This window comes from Mastigoproctus giganteus, chromosome 5 (genome assembly GCF_048544385.1).
Source record: "Mastigoproctus giganteus isolate SK-2022 chromosome 5, ASM4854438v1, whole genome shotgun sequence".
NCBI classification, from domain to species: domain Eukaryota; kingdom Metazoa; phylum Arthropoda; class Arachnida; order Uropygi; family Thelyphonidae; genus Mastigoproctus; species Mastigoproctus giganteus.
This window is the reverse complement of record NC_143579.1, coordinates 64,598,514-64,619,785: the sequence shown is the minus strand read 5'-3', so window position 1 is coordinate 64,619,785 and position 21,272 is coordinate 64,598,514. Positions and strand designations below refer to the sequence as shown.

Sequence of the window (21,272 nt, the reverse complement as noted above, 5' to 3'; positions counted from 1 at the left end):
AAGCGATGCTGTGTGTCCTATTTGTGGCTCTAAGGAGCATTCCCAACGAGAATGTACAGCTTCCTCTCCTACTTGCCCAAACTGTAAAGGAAGCCATCCTGCATTTTCTAAAGCATGTGACCTCTGGAAAACAGGAAAAAAAATCCAGAAATATAAAGTGGAGCATAAGGTCATATATCCTGAAGCAAGAAAGCAAGTGCTGTTAACCATGCCTAGCAGATCATACGCATCAGTAACCAGAAGTAGCCACTCAGTTGCAACACAAACAGATGTATCCATAGAACCAAGCAGTTCGTTTTCCACCTGGGCCAAAACTGCGCTAACATCCAAAAAGAAACTTACAGTGAACGAGACCAGCAATACACCAATTAGTATCCCAACTGATGCTATCCCATCATTGCCCGAAGCAGCAAAATCAGCAAACGTTGAAGATCAGGAAAAAGTGAACCAATGCAATAGGAAAATGGAGATTGATATTCAACCAGAGGATGAAGAATCAGTTTTAGAATTATATGCTAATGATACCATAGAAACAGGATGCCCAACCTTTTCAAGGAATGAAAAATCAAAACAAAGCAGACTGAAGCCTTCTCAGAAAAAACAGTGAGATCAATCTTATTCAATCAAATTCAAACAATGAATAAATTCATACAATGGAACTGTAGAGGATTACACAGTAATTTCGATGACCTGAGTGATTTACTTTTTCAAACAAATGCAGTAGGTGTATGCTTACAGGAAACATTTCTATCACCAAAAGTCTCTCTCAGTTTCAAAAATTACACCATGTTTAGACGAGACAGAGATTCTGATGATCCTGCCCGTGGAGGGGTAGCTGTTCTCGTAAAATCTACTATACCGTCAAGACATATCCAGCTACAAACCTCCTTAGAAGTTGTAGCAGTTCGGATGGCAATGGGAGTATCATTAACACTTGCATCCATTTATATCTCGCCCAATTATCCTTGCTCCCAGACTGAACTTGACAATCTAATCGCACAACTGCCGCCTCCTGGCTGCTTATTCGGTGATTTCAACGGCCACCATCCATTGTGGGGATCTTCCACCATGGATAGGAGAGGCCAAATAATTGAAACATTCCTGGATAACCATAACCTGACTCTGCTGAATTCTGGCTCTCCAACTTATATACAACTACCTACAGGTACTACCTCAGCCATAGACTTATCCATCTGTTCAGCATCTCTTTTTGCAAGCATGGAATGGTCAGTGCTGAAAGATCCATTCCACAGTGACCATTTTCCTATTATCAGTTCAATTGAAACCCAGGTCGTGTCATGTCCTAAAGGCCGTACTTCTTGGAATTTTTATAAAGCAGACTGGGTAAACTACTCAACTTGTGTCCTACTCGACACTCAATATGTTCAACATCAACATATTGATGACGTAACTGACCACATTACCAGCCAAATCTTATCTACAGCAGAAATTTCCATCCCAAAATCAGACCAATGCAAGCATGTACACAAAAACCAGTTGTGGAATGCGGATTGCTCTAAAGCGAAAGTAGAAAAAAACCATGCTTGGAACCAGTTCTGCAAATGCCCAACTACTGCCAATCTAATTTTATACAAAAAGCTCAGAGCAAAAGCAAGGCAAATTAGGAAGAAAGCAAAACGTGACTCCTGGATCAACTTCGCATCAATTATTAACAAAAATACTGACACTCGGATTATATGGAAAAAAATACAAGCTCTCAATGGAAAATTTCCTCCGCAGCAATCTCCGATAATACAATGTAATGGGCAGGACCTATCCTCTTCTACTGACATTGCAAATGCTTTAGCAGAATCTTTCTATAACATTTCCGCCTCCTCTTCTTATGTCACCTCCTTTCAACGCATTAAAACTGTTGAGGAACGTCATAAATTTAATTTTTCAAATAGACTCTCACTTCCGTATAACCAACCCTTTTCTATAGCTGAACTCAAAGAATCCTTGAGCAAATCTCCAAATAGTGCAGGAGGACCAGATGGCATTTACTACAATATGCTGAAGCATCTATGTGAAGCCGATCTCTACATACTATTACACTTTTATAACCAGATCTTCGCAGAAAATACATATCCTCTCTCATGGCATCATTCCTATATTTGTGCTATTCTAAAACCAGGTAAAGATCCTTCCATAGTTGAAAATTACAGACCAATATCGTTGACAAGCTGTTTGGGCAAAATCTTTGAAAGGATGGTGCATGAAAGGCTCATCTGGGTTCTAGACTCCCAAAACGTTCTTTCCGATCACCAATATGGCTTCCGTTAAAAACAGATCTACCCTAGATTTATTACTCAAAATTGAATCTAAAATTGAATCTAAAATCTCAAAATTGATTACCAGTGGCAATCAACATGGCAAAACCAACTTGAAAATAAGCTTCGAAGTATCAAGCCAAATCTTGAGCAATGGCCTTCAAGCCTCAGTGCAATTCGACAACAGGAGGTAATACTAGCTCGTCTCCGAATAGGTCACACTAATATTACTCATAGTTACCTTTTAAGAGGGGAGATTCACCCCCAGTGTGATCACTGTAAAACAGTGCTTTCAGTGAAACATATCCTTGTGGAATGCACAAAATTTGCAATAGAACGCCAGAATCACTCCACTCCAGCCACAACTGAAGACCCACTAATGCTTCGTTCACTTTTGGGCAATAAAACAGATGTCTCAAAGATTTTTACCTTCCTCAAAGCGATCAATGTATACCACCTCCTTTAGCTAGTTAACAATCAGTTTCCCGACTCTCGATCCATAAAGAAATAGCATAAATACTAACCTATGTATGGCGCACTATGGCCATAGATGCCCATGCGCCAAAAAAATCCCCAAACAAACAAACAAACAAACCATGTCGGACCTCCATATCAAAGCCATAGGTGCAATATGGCCCTAGTACCCTTTGCGCTAGAAATAACAATACCAATACCACCAAGGCAACCACCTTCACTCTGGCATGCTTGCTTGCTTACCATCAAGCAACTTCTCCATTGAAATTTGGGATAAGTCCATAAATCCATCTTCTGTCTACCAACAACTCTATGCTGCTCACGGAACCGAATATACCGACTTCTTGCCTGTCTTCACTGATGACTTGAAGTCAGAGTTATCTGCCAAATCTGCTGTTATCTTTCAAGGTCATATATCTGGGAATATTCCCCAAGAATGCAGCATATATACAGCTGAGTTGTATGCTATAGAGCAGGGGTAGCCAACGAGTCGATCGCGGCTTTAATTTCATTCGATCACGATGAATTTTAAATATAGTCATCCCTTGATTTGCACGGTCAGGTATACTACCAAAATTTTATATTGCACAGTGGGTTTCGCTACCTGCGCGTTATTTTTTTTTATTTATTTTTTTTTACGAAGCTTCAAAAACAGGAATGAAGAGCAGATTTTGAAAATTTTTTTTTTTTTTTGCATGATTGAAGATTTCATTGAAGGAGAAACACATTTCACCATAATAACGTAAAATACCAGAATTCCAGCTGTCGGTATTATTACAAATGCAATAAGATTGAGTTTACTACCCGTTTATAATTAGATTACACTAACAGAAAAGCCCAATAAACCGGAAAGCGCAAATAGTTTTTATTGTTTTATGATCGTGACCTCCAGAAATAGCTTTAGAGAAATATCACAAAGGCGTTCAAAACTTATTCTTATAATGATATAATCAAACAGAGCAATAAATGGTGGTGTGTTTGTCCAGTTATTTTGGAAACAACTTCCTCATTCGGGAATCCTCTTCATCAATTATCCTACGTTAGCTGCTCAGACAGAATATTTTTCCAGTTTCACTTAGTGTTTTAATTTGTAAGCATTGCTTTTGCTGATTTAATAACTGGACGGTATTTATATTTTAATTTAATACATTTTGATTTAAAATGAAATCTCCGAGTGGGAACTCTTAAATGTATCAGAAGAAGAGCTCACAGAAGAACTGAGAAGCCAAGGGGTAACAGGAGTGAAGAGAATTAATATCTGAAGGGATGGAAATATAATTCCAACAAGAACTCTAATCATAACCTTTAATACTCTGAAACCTCCAACAACAGTCAAAGCAGGATATCTGAACTGCCAAGTAAGACAGTACATACCAAATCCATTGCTATGTTACAAATGTCAGAAATTTGAACATTCACAAATGGCATGCAGAAACTCGGCAACCTGTGCAAAATATGGTTCTAAAGAACACGAGACTACAGATTGCTCTGCCAACACCTTGAAATGTACAAACTGTAAAGGGGAATGCCCAGTCTATTCAAAAACATGCGAAAAATTGAAACAAGAGAAACTAATTCAGAAATACAGAACAGAACACAACCCAACATACCAAGAAGCAAGGAGAATAATACAGCTCTGACCTACAAACAAGCCATCATATGCACAATCAGTGATCCAATATAAATCAGTAGCAGGTTAAACCGAAATTTCCATGCTGCCAAAAGAATCACTTAGTGGATTGAAGGCACAAAAACAGGAAAAAATAGTGAATACTCCAATTTCTATTCATACAGAACAAATATCAACAAATCAGCACCACAACAAAGACTGAGGTAAACCTACAAACACCAAAGCAACCGAACAGATGGACATAGAAAAAATAAACACATCTGAAGAACCGCCGACCGGGCTAGCCGGGTGGGTAAAGTGCCTGCCTGGCAACCCAAAGGTCGCGGGTTCGATTCCCGCCTTGGGCTTGGATCAAAGTACTGCAAAAACCTTGGGAGGTGCATTATGGCCACAGAAGCCTATGCGCCAACAACTACCAAAAAAAAAAATCTGAAGAACCAGTACTAGAAATTTTCACAGAAGAAGAAGATATGGACTTGGACCAGCCTCAGTACCCTTAAACAGATAAGACAAAATATAAGAATGCTCCATTTCGGAAGCAACCCGAAAGCCCAGGAAAATCTAATAATGGATGAGTTCATCCAGTGGAACTGTAGAGAACTACGAACCAATTACGACGATGCCAATGTCTAATTACACACCGTACGTCAATATGCTTCTGTCTTCAAGAGAGATACCTTAGACAACAAGAAACCCTTTCAGTAAAAAATTATACAATGTATAGGAAAGACAGAATAAGAGATGGGCCAACAGATTGAGTAGTAACCATCTTGGTTCATGTGTTGGCCCATCTCTTATTCTGTCTTTCCTATACATTGTATAATTTCAGCATCCTCGAAGCGATAGCTGTAAGAATAACACTAAGATTTTGGTAACCATCTGTTTAGTGTACCTTCCACCAGGACCAGATATAACATTTGAAAAAATAGACCAACTAATCTCTGAACTCCAATCACCTTTCTGTATAATGGGAGATATGAATGGGTATAGTCATCTGTGGGGAAACACTGACATCAACAGACAAGGATGAATAATAGATCACCATAATCTTTCTCTACTTAACAATGGTAAACATATTTATTTTCACTTTCCTAGTCATACAACCTCAGCAGTAGACCTAACCATATGCACCCCTTCACTCCTACCAGAATTAAAGTGGCAAGTAATAGAAAACCCATACAGCAGTGACTTCTACCCAGTAATCACCACACTGACCAGAAACCCTCCCTGTCATCCCAGCAGACCACCCCTCTCGAAAATAGAAAAGGGCAACTGGGAAAAATTTAGAGAACTCGCAATATTTAATCCACAAAGCATTCAAGAAAAATCAGTTGATGAAGCTGTGAAACACGTCACTGATGCCTTAATACAGGCAGCTGAGCAAACAATACCCAGAACTTCAACTTGTTTTCCGCTACAGCCAAAATACTGGTGGAATGAAGACTGCATAAGAACAAAAAGACAACAAAACAAAGCATGGAACAAGTTTCAGAGATGTCCTAACAACATATAATCTCATAAAATATAAACAAGCATGAGCGCTAGCCAGGTATACCCGGAAACAAGCCAAAAAAATTCCTGGATCCAGTTTACTTCCTCAGTAAATAGAACAACAAATACACAGACAATATGGAATAAAATACGGAAAATGAACAGGAAATACAAAAAACCAACCATCCTTAGTATTACACTGGAATGGAGAAATCATTACTGAACCTTCAGACACAGCTAATATACTAGGAGAAACATTTGCCAAAGTAACTTCAAAACAATCATATCGTGAAGAATTTTTGACCTATAAAGAGAAAACTGAAAAAAACAGAATTAATTTTAACACCAAACATATTGAATCCTATAACCAACCAATTACATTGCATGAATTACGTGAAGCATTATCAAAAACAAAACCAAGTGCAGTTGGACCAGACAACATACACTATGATATTCTTAAACATCTGAAGCAAAAAGAAATAGAAAACCTTCTTAAACTGTACAATCGAATTTTTCAAGAAGAGCAATATCCTGAAGGCCCCGAGTGCCAAGCGAGTGACTATAGCGATTTCTAAGCGATTTTGAAAGCGATTTACTTAAAAGAGCGGTTGATTATAGAATAGTGTTATTTTTCTGAAGTTATTTAATTTTGCACTTCTGAAGTAAAGAAGTTACCTCACTTGACAGAAAGGCAAGACACCTTTCTTTTTGTATATAGGAATAACTTATTAACACACTAACAACTAATCTCTTTATCGCTTGGTCACTGGTGGCGCCGTTCCTGCCTCCACGTGGTGGGGCTAGAAGTCTGGGAGAAGAAATCCACTCTCCCAGGGCTAAAAGGAGCAGTGATGGAAAACACAAAACAGTCCATCTGGAGATCTGCTGATCCAGATCTAGATAGGCATAACCTAGATCATGACTTAAACCCATCCCATGCCAAGAGACAAAAAAAAGAAGGGACAGATTATTCTGCTCCTCTCTTTTTAATATTGCATTTGTCCACAGACCAACCACTGAGTAAGTTATCTCCATTTTTGATTCAGAAATGTCTTGAAAATGTGGCTGGCCCTCCAAAAATGGTTTGTCGATTAAGATCTGGAGATTTATTAGTGGAGATGAATGAAAATAGACATGCAGAGAGACTCCTGAAAATTTCTACCTTTGGTGGAATTCCCACAAAGGTTACCCCCACATGCCACCTTGAACTCCTCTAAAGGGGTAATATCAGAGTGGAATCTCCTAAATGTATTGGAAGATGAACTTGTCCATGAATTAAACAACCAAAATGTAATCCACGCCAAACAAATTTTGATCAAAAGAGATGGAGAGCTTGTCCCTACTCGGACAGTTATACTGACTTTTAAAACACCAATTCTCCCCACAACTATAAAGGCTGGATACCTCAGATGTCATGTTCAACCATACATTCCCAATCCGGTACGGTGCTTCAAGTGCCAAAAATTTGGTCATTCGCAAACTGTATGCAGAGGTGTAGTCCCTTGTGCTGCTTGTGATTCTAAAGAACACACACACATACCGATTATAACAAGGAAACTCAAAACTGTCCTAATTGCCATGGAAATCATTCTGCCTTCTCTAAGGACTACGCTCAGTATCAACTCAAACTGACTGCTCAGTCCATCCAGATATCTCTATATCTGGTTGGGCTAAATCAATACTTTCTTCATCAAAGGAACACTCTCCCTCCAAATATGTAACTTAAGAAGTAAATACACCAGTAACAGTACCTCCAGATAAGAATCCCAAACAGCAACAGAAAGAACAAATCAAGAGCTCTGAAAGAAGTGATAAATACAAACTCAGATCTGATACCATGGACATCGATGAAAAAGCAGGCGAAGACGATACAATTCTTGAAATTCATCCAGAAGATGACATCGACACAGGCAGAGCAGTTTTTTCAAAGAAGGACAGGCGTAAGCAGACTACTTCACGGATGTTAGCAGACACCAGTTAAAACCAAACAATGAGTACAGTTATTCAGTGGAATTGCCATGGGCTCCGTGCTAACGTAGATGACTTTTACGATCTATTAAGTAAATATAAGCCTGTTGCAGTATGCATTCAAGAAACCAATTTCAAAAATACAGTATCCATGACAATTAAGCATTATACTATATATAGAAAAGATAGAAGTTCCTCTAATTCAGCTCATGGAGGAGTAGCAGTCATAGTGAACTCTGTAGTTCCCTGTAGACCTATCCCCATGCAAACATCTTTAGAGGTGGTTGCAGTTCGTGTCACCATTGGTATAACAGTAACGTTAGTTTCGTTGTATCTATCGCCAAACCATACATACAGCCTTGATGATTTAGATGATATAGTAAAGCAAATACCTGTTCCCTTTTGTATTATGGGTGACTGGAATGGCCATCACCCCCTATGGGGTTCCCAACATCTTGAATCTAGAGGACAGATAATAGAAAAATTTTTAGATAAACATAATCTAACTATTCTAAACACTGGTGATCACACATACGTACACTCTCCATCTGGTTCAGGTTCAGCCATTGATCTTTCAATATGCTCCCCAGCAATATTTCCTATCATAGACTGGACTGTTACTGATAACCCTTGTGGTAGCGATCACTTTCCTATCATCTGTACTTTCAGCTCAAGTTCTCCCCAGAGAGACATTAGGACAACCTGGAAATTTGAAAAGGCTAACTGGACTAAATACCAGGAAATAGCTCGAATAGATACTTCCGTAATTACAACCCTCACAATTGATTCTGCAGTCAGGTATACTACACGAAAAATAATGAAAGCATCGGAGGCGGCTATTCCAAAATCTTCATCCAAAATCTGGCTCCATCCAAAAATGTGATGGAATGAAGCATGCAACAATGCTAAAAAAGAAAGGAATAAGTTCTGGAATCTGTTTCGAAAATATCCAACCACAGCCAACCTCCTACAGTTTAAGAGAGCCAGAGCTAAAGCTCGTCATATAAGACGAGAGAGTAAAAATGAAGCATGGGCACGTTACGCTTCCACCATAAACAGATCCACAGATACTTCTACAATATGGAAAAAAATCAAACGAATTAATGGCAAATACTCGCAAACAACTTCTCCTATTCTACTTGTAAGAGGGAAGGAAATTTCTGAACCTTTAGAGATTGCCAATGTCTTAGGTACTTCATTAGAAACACTTTCAGTTGTTGCCACATATGAACCAGCATTTCAATTGGTAAAATCCCAGACAGAAAAATACAAACTAAAATTTAATACTGCCATCCCATATTCGTATAACCTACCTCTGACCATGATTGAATTGCGCAGTGCACTTTCCCGATTGAAGAACAGTGCTCCAGGCCCCAATGGAATTTTTTACACCATGATCTGTCATTTAAGCGAGGATTTGTTAACTGCCCTATTACAACTGTATAACAGAATTTTTCTAGAGGAGTATTACCCTGCTAGCTGGTGCCATTCTTATGTGCTAGCTTTCCCGAAACCAGGAAAAGACCACATAGATCCCAGAAATTACCGCCCTATTTCTCTAACCAGTTGTCTGGGAAAAACATTGGAAAAAATAGTTAACGCTAGACTGACATTGACATGGTTTCTAGAAACGGAAAACATTCTAAGTCCAAACCAGCATGGCTTCCAGAGAAGAAGATCTACACTTGATCTCATTATCAAAGCAGAAACAAATATTCGGAACGCTTTCCTCAGAAATGAGCACCTAGTCATGATATGCATTGACATAGAGAAAGCCTTTGATACAACTTGGCGATATGGGATTCTTCAGGACTTACATAAATGTGGACGTCGGGGTCATCTGCCAATATTCATTAAAAACTTTCTAGGCAATAGATCGTTTCAGATCCGATTCCATTCATCATTGTCTCGAGCATATCTACAAGAAGAGGGAGTTCCCCAAGGTTCAGTGTTGAGCGCCACACTCTTTGCCATTAGGATTGATGCCATAACCAAGTGTATACCTAATACAGTTGACGCATACCTATATGCTGACGATCTTGCCATCTCATGTCACTCTCAAAATATGCAACTAATTGAAAGACAACTACAAGGCACCATTAACAAAATAGTCTCTTGGGCCAAAAACAACGGATATCGACTTTCTAAACCAAAAACAACTGCCGTACACTTCTGTCGCAAATGTTCTTTACATCCTGATCAAGACCTACAGTTAGATTCTCATTGTATTACTTTCCAGCCTAGTATTAGATTCCTTGGTGTAATATTTGATAAAAAATTAAACTTCCTGGAACATATAAAACATATTCGTACAAGTTGTCTTAGAAAACTAAACCTTCTCAGAGTAATTTCTTCTATGTCACGGGGGCGCAGATCGCTACGTGTTGCCACATCTGTATCGCTCGCTGATTAGATCCAGGTTAGACTATGGGTCTCCTGCATATGACTCGGCCAGACCGAGTGCACTGAAATGGCTCGATCCCGTACATCATAGTGCCCTACGAGTTGCACTGGGGGCTTTTCGTACTTCACCAATTTTAAGCCTATATACTGAAACCTATGAGCCACCGCTACATCTTCGATGACAAGTTCTGTTACTAAATAACGCAGCCAAAATCAGCAGTCTTCCACATCATCCCATATGGCAATATCTCTTTATGCCCAAATGGAGTAAACTTTATGAAAGTAAACCACGGCTCAATAAACTATCTGGCATTAGGCTTCAAGCTCTTATCACAAGCTAGGATCTGAATTTTACTTCAGGATACTAGCATGGAAACCCAGCCATGGCAAATGCCCCCGATACATATTGATAGACACTTTCAGCAATGGGGAAAGAATAACCTTCCAGATTCCAACTTCAGGCAAATTCATATGACCCACTCTCTGAGTTTAGCACTTCCATTCAAATATATACAGATGGATCCAAAATTGGTAGTAAAGTTGGTACCGCTGTAGTATTACCAAATGTCACCATCTCCAGACAGCTTCCGTCTGAATGCAGTACTTATACCTCAGAATTATACTGTATTGTTCTAGCCCTAGAGAATATCAAAGAAGACTTGTATACCAAATCCATCATATATACGGACTTGTTAATTGCTGTTAATGCTCTACAGTGTAAATTCCTCCCTAGTCATCTGCTGGTACAAAAAATTTGGGCACAGCTACTAGAACTTCACGGACATGGACAGCTAGTAATATTTTGTTGGATTCCTGGACATGTTGGAATACCAGGAAACGAGCATGCAGATTTAGCTGCTAAATGTGCTACAAATGTGATACCATCTAATTTCAGGACTCCTTATATTGACCATAAATCCCTTATCAAACAGATGTATAAACAAGAGTGGACACGCATGTGGCAAAATCAAGCAAAAAATAAACTTGAAATCAAGAGAGAACCAAAGCAATGGCAATGCAGTCTGAGATGAAACAGAAAGGAAGAAACCATCCTGGCCAGATTACGCATTGGTCATACATTCCTCACTCATAGCTACCTACTAACAAATGATGATCCTCCACAATGCAGTAACTGCTTATGCTCCTTAACAGTAAAACATATCATCCTGGAATGCCCGCTATATCTGTAAAAACGGAAAACTGCTTTCTTCTCTCATTTTCATAACTCCAGCCAGTTATCATTACAGTGTGTTCTAGGAGATCGTGAGGATATGGATGACATTTTTCTCTTTCTAAAATTGATAAATAAATATCACATTATGTGAGTCATATCACGCGTAAGACAAACGAAGAAAATATTAGACAGTAATCAGTGCATTATAGCCTAAGTTGCTGATGCACCAACAAATTTAACAACAACAACAATAATATCCTGAAGCATGGCTTCATGCAATATTATTAGCTTTCCAAAAACCCACTGCTGGCCCTGATGGAATATACAACATAATGCTACAACATCTAGATAATAAACTGCTATCTTCCCTTCTGACATTCTATAATCGCATCTTCATGGAACATTCATTCCCCAGTTCCTGGCGTCACTCTTTTGTACTGGCAATACCCAAACCAGGGAAAGATCTCTCTATGCTTAATAATTATAGACCCATTTCTCTCACCAGCTGCTTAAGTAAAACCCTAGAAAAAATAATACACCGTAGACTAACATGGTACCTTGATTCCCAAAACATGATATCTGATAATCAATTTGGTTTCAGGAAAAACCGATCATCACTGGATCTTATGATCAAAGCAGAAACAAATATTAGGAATTCATTTATTCAAAATAAGCATCTCGTCATGGTATGTCTCGATATAGAGAAAGCCTTTGACACCACTTGGCGTTTTGGCATCCTGAGAGATCTTCATTCCCTGGATCTGAGAGGTCACTTACCTTACTTCATACAGAATTTCCTACAGCAGAAGACCTTACAAGTTCGCTACCGGCAAGTCCTTTCCAAAACATATATACAAGAAGAAGGAGTCCCTCAGGGCTCTGTTCTTAGTGCAATTTTGTTTGCAATAAGAATAAATCAGTTGACTAAAATTATTCCCAATACAGTGAATTCATACCTTTATGCTGATGACCTGACGGTCTCTTGCAGTTCACAAAACATGAGTTATATTGAGAGGCAACTTCAAACATCAATCAATAAAATCGAACTATGGATGACACAGAATGGTTACCGACTGTCTTATCAGAAATCTAGTGTTATTCATTTTTGTAACAAACGAAAGTGCACCCAGATCCTGAAATACACTTAAGAAACCAACCTGTCACTGTTGTGAACAAAGTTCGTCTTCTTGGTGTGATTTTTGACTATAAATTGAACTTTAAAGAACACATTAATCATCTACGGACTGTTTGCCAGAAAAAAATGAACTTACTAAGAGTTATTTCTTCTACATCGTGGGGTGCAGATCGTTGCACCTTACTTCACTTATATAGAGCCCTAATCAGATCTCGCCTTGATTATGGTGCCCCGGTGTATGATTCTGCTCGGGAAAGCGTGTTAGCACGTCTTTCCCCAATTCAACATTCTGCCCTCAGGATTGCTGTAGGTGCTTATAGAACATCGCCAGTACAAAGTCTTTATATTGAAACCCATGAACCTCCCCTCAGACTCAGGAGAAAGATGTTACTCCTAAATTATGCAGCCAAAATTCAAAGTATATCTACTCACCCCATTCGGCCAATACTTAATGATCCACAGTTCTCTATGCACTATAGAAACAAACCTAGAGCAGTCCAACCTACTGGTATCAGATTGCAGGCATTATCGCAAACCTGGAATATACATCTTGACAAAGTCTTCCAAAATTCAAACAGTGCAGATCCTCCATGGTATTCTATTAAAGCATCCTGTGACAGCTATTTTTTAAACTGGGGAAAACATTTGCTTGCAAATATCAATATTCAGCAACTCCATGCTGCTCACACACAAAATTATCCACATTTTACAAAGGTATACACTGATGGATCAAAGTCTGAAAGTGGAGTCGGGGCTGTAGCTGTCTTTCCCTATAACACCATCTCTGTTTCCTTGCCCACTGAATGCAGCAGTTACACAGCAGAATTATGGGCCATCAACTTTGCCTTAGAAAATATTCTCCATCTTTCCATCCAAAAAGCTGTGATATATACAGACTCACAGAGCGCACTTATAGCCTTGCAAAATTCCTCCTCCCCAACACATCCTGTAATAGCAATAATAAAATCTCGGCTGATGCATATCCAAGAACACCAACAAGTAGTCATCTTTTGTTGGATCCCAGGCCACATGGGGATATCAGGGAATGAAAAAGCGGATTATGCAACAAAACAATCATCCAACATAGCATCGACAGATTACCACGTTCCATATATTGACTACAGATCCTATATAAGACATGTATGTAAGGAACAGTGGACACTTCTATGGCAAGCTGAACCCCAGAACAAGCTCATGCAAATAAAATCTGAACCGCAGTTATGGGCTTCCAGTTTCCGTGTAAACAGAAGGGAAGAAGTCCTCCTGTCCAGAGCGCGAATCGGTCACAGTCACCTCACCCATCTTTATCTGCTCACAGGAGACGATCCTCCTAAGTGTACGAACTGCAACTCTTTTCTTACAATCAAACACATTCTCATTGATTGTACGCTATACACTGATGCACGAAAAGCCTCATTTAGTATTCTACGAAATCTTCAAGAACCTTTAACACTTCGTCATATTATAGGCAAGATCAGAACAACCCAAACAACTATCAACCGATAGCACTCACTAGCTGCTTGAGCAAAGTTTTGGAGAAAATAATCAACAAACAATTAATCTGGTTTTTAGAAACAACCAACTGGTTCAACAGTATGCAATACGGGTTTAGACATAATAGATCCACCTTAGATCACCTCATAAGAATAGAAACAGACATAAGAGATACATTTATCATTTGAGAACAGTAATATATTTTGATTCATTAAGTGCAATACAAGCCACGCAAACCACAACCAATATAACCCATCCAGTTCTCGTGCAAATTAAACAGATATTAACAGACTTAACAAAAGAAAAACAAGAAATACTTTTCTTCTGGATACCAGGACCCAAAGGAATAAAAGGAAATGAAGAAGCTAACAGAATTGCAAAATCAACACCGAACCTCCAGAAACAACCTTTCCCAGTTCCGTATCAGGATTAGAAACCAATCATTCAAAACTGCTCTCTAACACAATGGCAAGAACTCTGGCAAAAAACGAACTTCAAATAAATTATATGAAAGTTGAATATTAGAAAACAAGCACAAGGAGAGAGAAAGTCGTACTGACCCAACTATGAATTGGACATACACACATCACACATGGCTATTTACTGCATGCCGAAGAACCTCCAAGATGCCAAACATGCAATACTACCCAAACAATCAGACATATACTCATAGAATGCCCAACCTATGAAAATGATGGACAAAAGATTTTCTCATCATTATATAAAGGAAATCAAAACATCACCATCAAAGATATACTAGGTGACAAGGAACGTGTATCAGACATTTTTAGATTCATGCAGACAATCAACGTGTACCATCTACTAAAAATATAGCAAGACACAATATGGCCCTGGGAGCCTATGTGTCATTAAATTCCACAACAACAACCAATATTCACAGATGGCTAAATCCAATTCAAACGTCGGAGCAGCTGCATTTCCAAATACAATTTTATCAGCAGCCCTTCCATCTGAATTTAGTATCTTTCAGTGGAATTATTCGCAATTAAACTAGCTTTACAAAATCTCTATTGTGACTGGTCCTTAAAATCTGTAATTTACACTGATTTCCTCAGCTCAATCTTAGCATTATGTAATTCCTCTGATAAAGTTCACCCTGTTATAAATGAAAATCGAAGATTATTACTGCAGATTGAAGAATACTCCCAACTGGTTACCCTCTGTTGGATTCCAGCACACTCTGGTATTTTGGGCAATGAACTAGCCGATAAAGCTGCAAAAAATCCAACCACCTCAGATTTAACCAATATCCCTGTTCCAGCATCAGACTATGCACTAATCATTTGTGCTGCATGCCTATCAGAATGGACAGCACTCTAGCATTCTCAAAATAACAATAAATGCCCTCAGATTAATCAGGATCCAAAAATCTAGCAGTCCAGTGTCCGTACATCAAGGCAAGAAGAAATAATACTTTCAAGAGCAAGAATAGGTCATACTCACCTGACCCACATTCATTTACTCACAGGAGATGCTCCACCACAACGTCCACATTGTTATATAAATCTAATTGTTAAACACATTCTCATTGACTGCCTCTATTATAAACAAAGCAAAATTTCAACCCTGCAATCACTAGTTAACCTTCATCAACCAATAACTCTAGAGAATCTGATTGGTGACAAGGCCAATATTTCTGAATTTGTCCATTTCCTCAAGCGAACTGAATTTTTAATCTTTTCAGGCTGTATGTGACTTTCTCTTTTCATTTTATAATTAACGATTAGGTGCATTATAGCCAAAGTAGCTTATGTGCCATGAAACCCCCAAAACAACAACACCATACTACCTGGATAGTTGAAATGATGTAAGTGCAGTACCCATGCATAAACAAACTCTTTCATACTCTTAGACATTTAGTCAAGAAATACTTTTAGATTAAACTACACACACACACACACACCATCAAGCATCTCTCATATTGTGGACTTATACTTCATAACTGGGTTGTCACTATTGCAACTTTAGGGTACCTGCCCACCCACCGATGAGTAAGCCAACGAGTTTCGAAATGGTTCCTCTGGGTGGTGGTATCTGCTGAGAATAAGGTTATTCTTCTCTACTGGTGAAGCATTACTGATTCAAAGTTTGTTGTTCGTTTGTAGGCTTTACGGCACAAGGGCAGCAGAGCCATAATGTACCTAGCAGTGCAATACCTTGGCAACTCGTTGTGAAGGCATTCACAATATGAGATATAATTAAATGATGCATTCATACTACCAGGTTCGTAGAAATGATGTAAGTGCAGTACCCATGCATAAACCAACTGTTTCATACTCTTAGGCATTTAGTGAAGAAATATTTTTAGATTGCTTAGTTGTTTAAGTGAAAGCAATATGAAAAATTACAAGATGCAGGTATAAATTTCCTAAAATATTTTAGAGCCTGTCAAAAATGTATTGTAATCCTTCCTCATCCCTACCATTTCTTACTATGTTTATTACTCTTTTATCATTCTTTATCAGAGACTAGAAAGTGAAATTCAGGAACAAAGAATCATCATTGAGGCAGTGAATCATCTAGGACCTCAGCTATGTCAGATGTCACCTGGTGATGGAGCATCAATGATAGAAACTTTAATTTCAAGAAACAATAGAAGATTTGATGCAGTCTGTGAACAAGTTCAACGTAAAGCTGAAAGAATACAACTTGCAAAACAAAGAAATCTGGAAGTAAGTGCATTTCATAATAAAATAAGCTTAATAGGGATGGGTAAATTATTAATAAATAGAAAGAAAAGAAATAAATTTTAATTTTTCACACTGAAAATATAGAATTTTTGAGCTCCTCAGTCATCTAACACATTCCTATTTGCTGAGGGCGGATGACTTACCTATGTGTGAGATGTGTAACATTATTTTAACCATCCGTCGCCTTCTTATAGAATGTCCTGTTTTTATTGAAGCACGATGCTTGTGTTTTACTGCTTTTAATAATCTGACTGAACCATTTACACTCAGTCAGATTATAGGTGACAGAGACAACTTGTCTGACATTTTTAACTTTTTACATTCTATTAATTTATATACAAAGATTTAAGTTTTATATTTTATATGGGTTTACTTAACTTTATACCTTTTTTACATAATAGCTTGTCGTAAATTTGTTGCCGCATTATGGTCTTAGCTGCCAATGTGCCATTGAAAACCAAATCAAATCAAGCATCTTTCAGCAGGAGGTGCACCTTGCCACACAGCCAAAACCAACATGAAATGGCTAAAAGACCATAATATAAATGTGCTCACATGGCCAGATTGAAAATAGTCTGAATCTGATTGAAAATTGCCATTGTGGCTGAAAGTTATTGTTTCCCACCAAAATCCCAACAATGAAAGGAAATTGATTTAGGATGTTATTCAAGATCAACTCAAAGTCATCATAAATTTAGTACATTTTATGCTAAGATGGATTGAAACTGTTTTAAATGAAAAAAGGTTTCTTAATAAAATCTTAATAGTCTTACATTTCCACATTTATTTTTTAATAAACATATTTTGTATTCAGCCTTATTTTTTTAAACCTATTTTAAAAGATATTTGTTAAAATTGCAACTATGATATTTTTCTTTAAAAATAAAATCAACAACTTTGAAGCAATAAACATTGATTATGATAAAATTTATTCATAAATTAAATATATAATTTAATTCTAGACAATTTTTTAAAATTAAAACTGCCCAGAGTTAAATCTGCTGGTGTAATAGAATGGCCAGTTCATTTGTCCTCCATTCTTATATATCCATAAGCAAGACGACTTACTGAATTACTATCCAGCACAGTACTTGATAATTAAAAATTAAAGTGCACTATTAGAGTTCCTTTTTTTTTTTTTTTTTTAAGTAATTTTGCTTAAAGATTCTTTTTTTTTTTTTTTTTTTTTCCTCTATCATTCTTCATAAATAATGTCTGCATGTACATTAACTTTTAAAGTCAGTATCTGAATGGATGTTTTGAATTACTGTGAATCAGCATTTATTTTATTTTTTTTATTTATTTATTTATTTATTTTTTTTTTGCTGATTTATGTAAGTATTGTTTTTTTTTTCCTCAACAGGTGGTAACAGATATTGATGAACTATTAGAATGGTTTCAAGAAGCAGAAAAACAAGTAATAGATGCAGAAGACCTGATTCCTGATTTAGATTCATTAAACACTTTATTGAAAGAGCAAAAGGTGAAGTAAATTTAATTATATTTAATTAAATATAAATTAAATATAAGCCCAAATTAGTTAAATTATTATTAACATTAGTAGTGGCAAATGATGCAAGAAAGCAATTTTATACAGCATCATCAGCCAAAAAAAAAAAAAAAAAAAAAAGACACTCCTCCTATTTCACTTATTCATTCCCTACAATAGTGGTCCTGTGTGCCAAGCGTTTGTGACTGAGCTATTTCTCTGTGACTTTCAGTGCGATTTCTTAAAAGTGATATGTAGTTCTTTTAACTTCCTCTCATTAAACAATATTTATTTAATAACAGCTCTTGTCACAAAAGTACTTGTACATGCAAGAAAGGGAAGCCACCTTTCTTTTTTCTCATAGTTTTATTACTAACCCTCTACTACTTTTTGCTTGGTCACACCAGGCACTGCTCCTGCCTCCCCATTGCGGGGCCGGAAACCTTGTCAGAAAAGCTCATCTGCCAAGGGCCAAAAGGAACAAATATGGAGGAAAATGTGTTTCCACCTCTAGAGCCGACAAGCTCTCAGCCAGAGAATGTACTGATTTTGATATCTCAAAGACCAACCTGTCAGCAAGTTATCTCCTTTCCTCATCCAGAAAAACCTGGAGAGTATTGCTGGATCGCCTAAGGCTGCAAAAAGGCCACAATCTGGAGATCTACTATTACAAACAGCAAAGACATTCAGAGAAACTTTTACAAATCACAAACAAATGCAGGTATACTAGTGAGTGTATCTCCCCATAAAACAATAAATACATCTAAAGGTGTGATATCTAGCTGACATCTGTTGAATGTGACGGAGGATGAAATAACTCAAGAACTTCAGGATCAAAATGTTATTGTGACAAAAAAAAAAAAATCATGACTAAAAAAGACAATAACCTTATTCCCACTAGGAATATTATCCTTATGTTTAATTCCCCAAACCTACCATCATCAGTGAAAGTGGGTTATCTTCTTTGCCATGTTCATCCATATATATACTCAATCCCTTGAGATGTTACAAATGCCAAAAGTATAGCCACTCCCAAAAGACATACAGAGGAAACCCAATTTGTCCAAAATGTGGATCTTCCGATCATACTCAGTCTGAATGTTTGGCAACAGAACAGAAATTACTTGTCCCAATTGCAAAGGTAGCCATCCTGTGTATTCAAAAACTTAACAGATGGAAGACAGAAAAAAATTGTTAAATATAAGGTTGAGAACAAGGTAAGCTATGAAGAAGCAAGGAAAATAATTGCTCCTACTGTGGCCCCAAGTGCCAAGCATTTTTATCTGTGCGATTTATAGAGTGCTCTTTGAAAACGATATATGGTTTTATTTCTTTTCTCGTGTGATTTTCTCCTCCTTCTAACTTTGCTTTCAAAGTTAGAAGTAAGAACCCAGAAAGGCAATCCACCTTTCTTTTCTTAGTCTTCATATCAAATGCTAACCACTGTACTTAACTTCAATATCCGCTTGGTCACTGGTGGCACAGCTCCTGCCTCCACGTGGTACGGCCAGTAACCTGGGGGGAAAAAGGAGCCGAAATAGTAGTAGTAGTAGTAGTAGTAGTAGTGGCATGTGATGCAAGAAAGCAAATGTATGAGCTTATGCAGCATCAGCCAAAAAAAAAATCACACCATTCCCTCCAAATGCCTGTCCAGTTCCTCCTTAAATTTATTCAACCTATCAACTTCCACAACGACAGATGGAAGTTTGTTCCAGCAATTAACCACCCGCTGGCTAAAGGCAAATTTCCGCACATCTATTCTACATCTGTCTTTTCTTAATTTGAATTTATGTCCCCTTAGGTTCGTAATCTGAACAAGTGGAAGGATCCCATCAGAATTCAGCGTGCTCAACCCATTCAAGGCCTTATATACCTCAATCAGATCACCGCGCAGGTGCCTAGTCTCCAGCCACTGCAATTTGCAGAAATTAAGCCTCTCTTGGTAAGAGGATCCCTTCATTCCCCTCACCAATCTTGTTGCCCTTCTCTGTACACGCTCAAGTAAATCTACATCCTTCCTAAAATGAGGCCTCCAGACCTGTACGCAGTACTCAAGGCGTGGCCTGACCATTGCCTTATACAGAGGGATAATCACCTCCTTTTCCCTGCTAGCAAAATTCCTATATATCATTGACAAAACCCCATGACCTGCCCTGGCAGCCTGTCTACATTGCTCAGAGAACTTCATATCTGACTGCACAATTACTCCCAGGTCTTTTTCATTTTCTACCACCTTAAGTGTAGTACCACACAGTTGGTACGTTTCTCTGGGGTTACTTCTACCCATATGCAGTATTTTGCATTTGTCAAGGTTAAACTTCAGTTGCCACTTCTTAGCCCATCTGCCCAAATTATCTAGATCCTGTTGCAGTAGCACACTGCCATTACTGTCATTAATAACCCTGCCAACCTTTGTATCATCTACAAACTTCGACACTAAGCCTGATATACCTTCATCAATATCATTGATAAATATACAAAACAACAGTGGACCTAACACTGAACCCTGTGGGACTCCACTAATAACATTAGTCCAAGAAGAGCAGCACCCATTGATTACCACCCTCTGTCTTCTCCCACTTAACCATCCTTTTATCCATTGTAGCAACTTACCCTTAATACCATTCTGCTCCAATTTGTACAATAGTCTTCCATGCGCAACAGTGTCAAAAGCTTTCCTGAAATCCAAATATATGATATCAAAATTATTTTTTGCATCCAGTTCCTTTGTAACCACATCATAATATCCTATCAAATTTGTCAGACAAGACTTTCCCTTAACAAACCCATGCTGTGTCTGAATTATTGCTGCAGTCTTGTCTAGATGATCCTGCAATGCATCTTTAACCAGCAACTCCATTATTTTACCCGGAACAGAAGTTAAACTAACTGGTCTGTAATTACTCGTGTCACCCTTCGATCCCCCTTTGTGAATTGGGGATGCATTTGCACATCTCCAGTCCGTGGGAACCTCCCCTGAGTCCAAGGATGCTCTCATAATTATGGCTAAGGGTTTGCTTAGTTGCTTTGCCG

The 21,272-nt window shown here is 38.0% G+C and overlaps 1 protein-coding gene across 7 annotated transcripts in view; it reads left to right on the top strand.

Moving 5' to 3' along the window:
- Positions 1-21,272, top strand: part of LOC150085455 (uncharacterized) — a 1,845,429-nt gene that overhangs the window by 1,232,634 nt on the left and 591,523 nt on the right. For all 7 annotated transcript variants that reach the window (XM_090374043.1, XM_090374041.1, XM_090374042.1 and 4 more), the window contains 2 exons: positions 16,526-16,732; positions 18,114-18,233. In XM_090374043.1, coding sequence (XP_090230169.1) covers positions 16,526-16,732; positions 18,114-18,233 — 327 coding nt within the window. The remainder of the gene's footprint in view (positions 1-16,525; positions 16,733-18,113; positions 18,234-21,272) is intronic.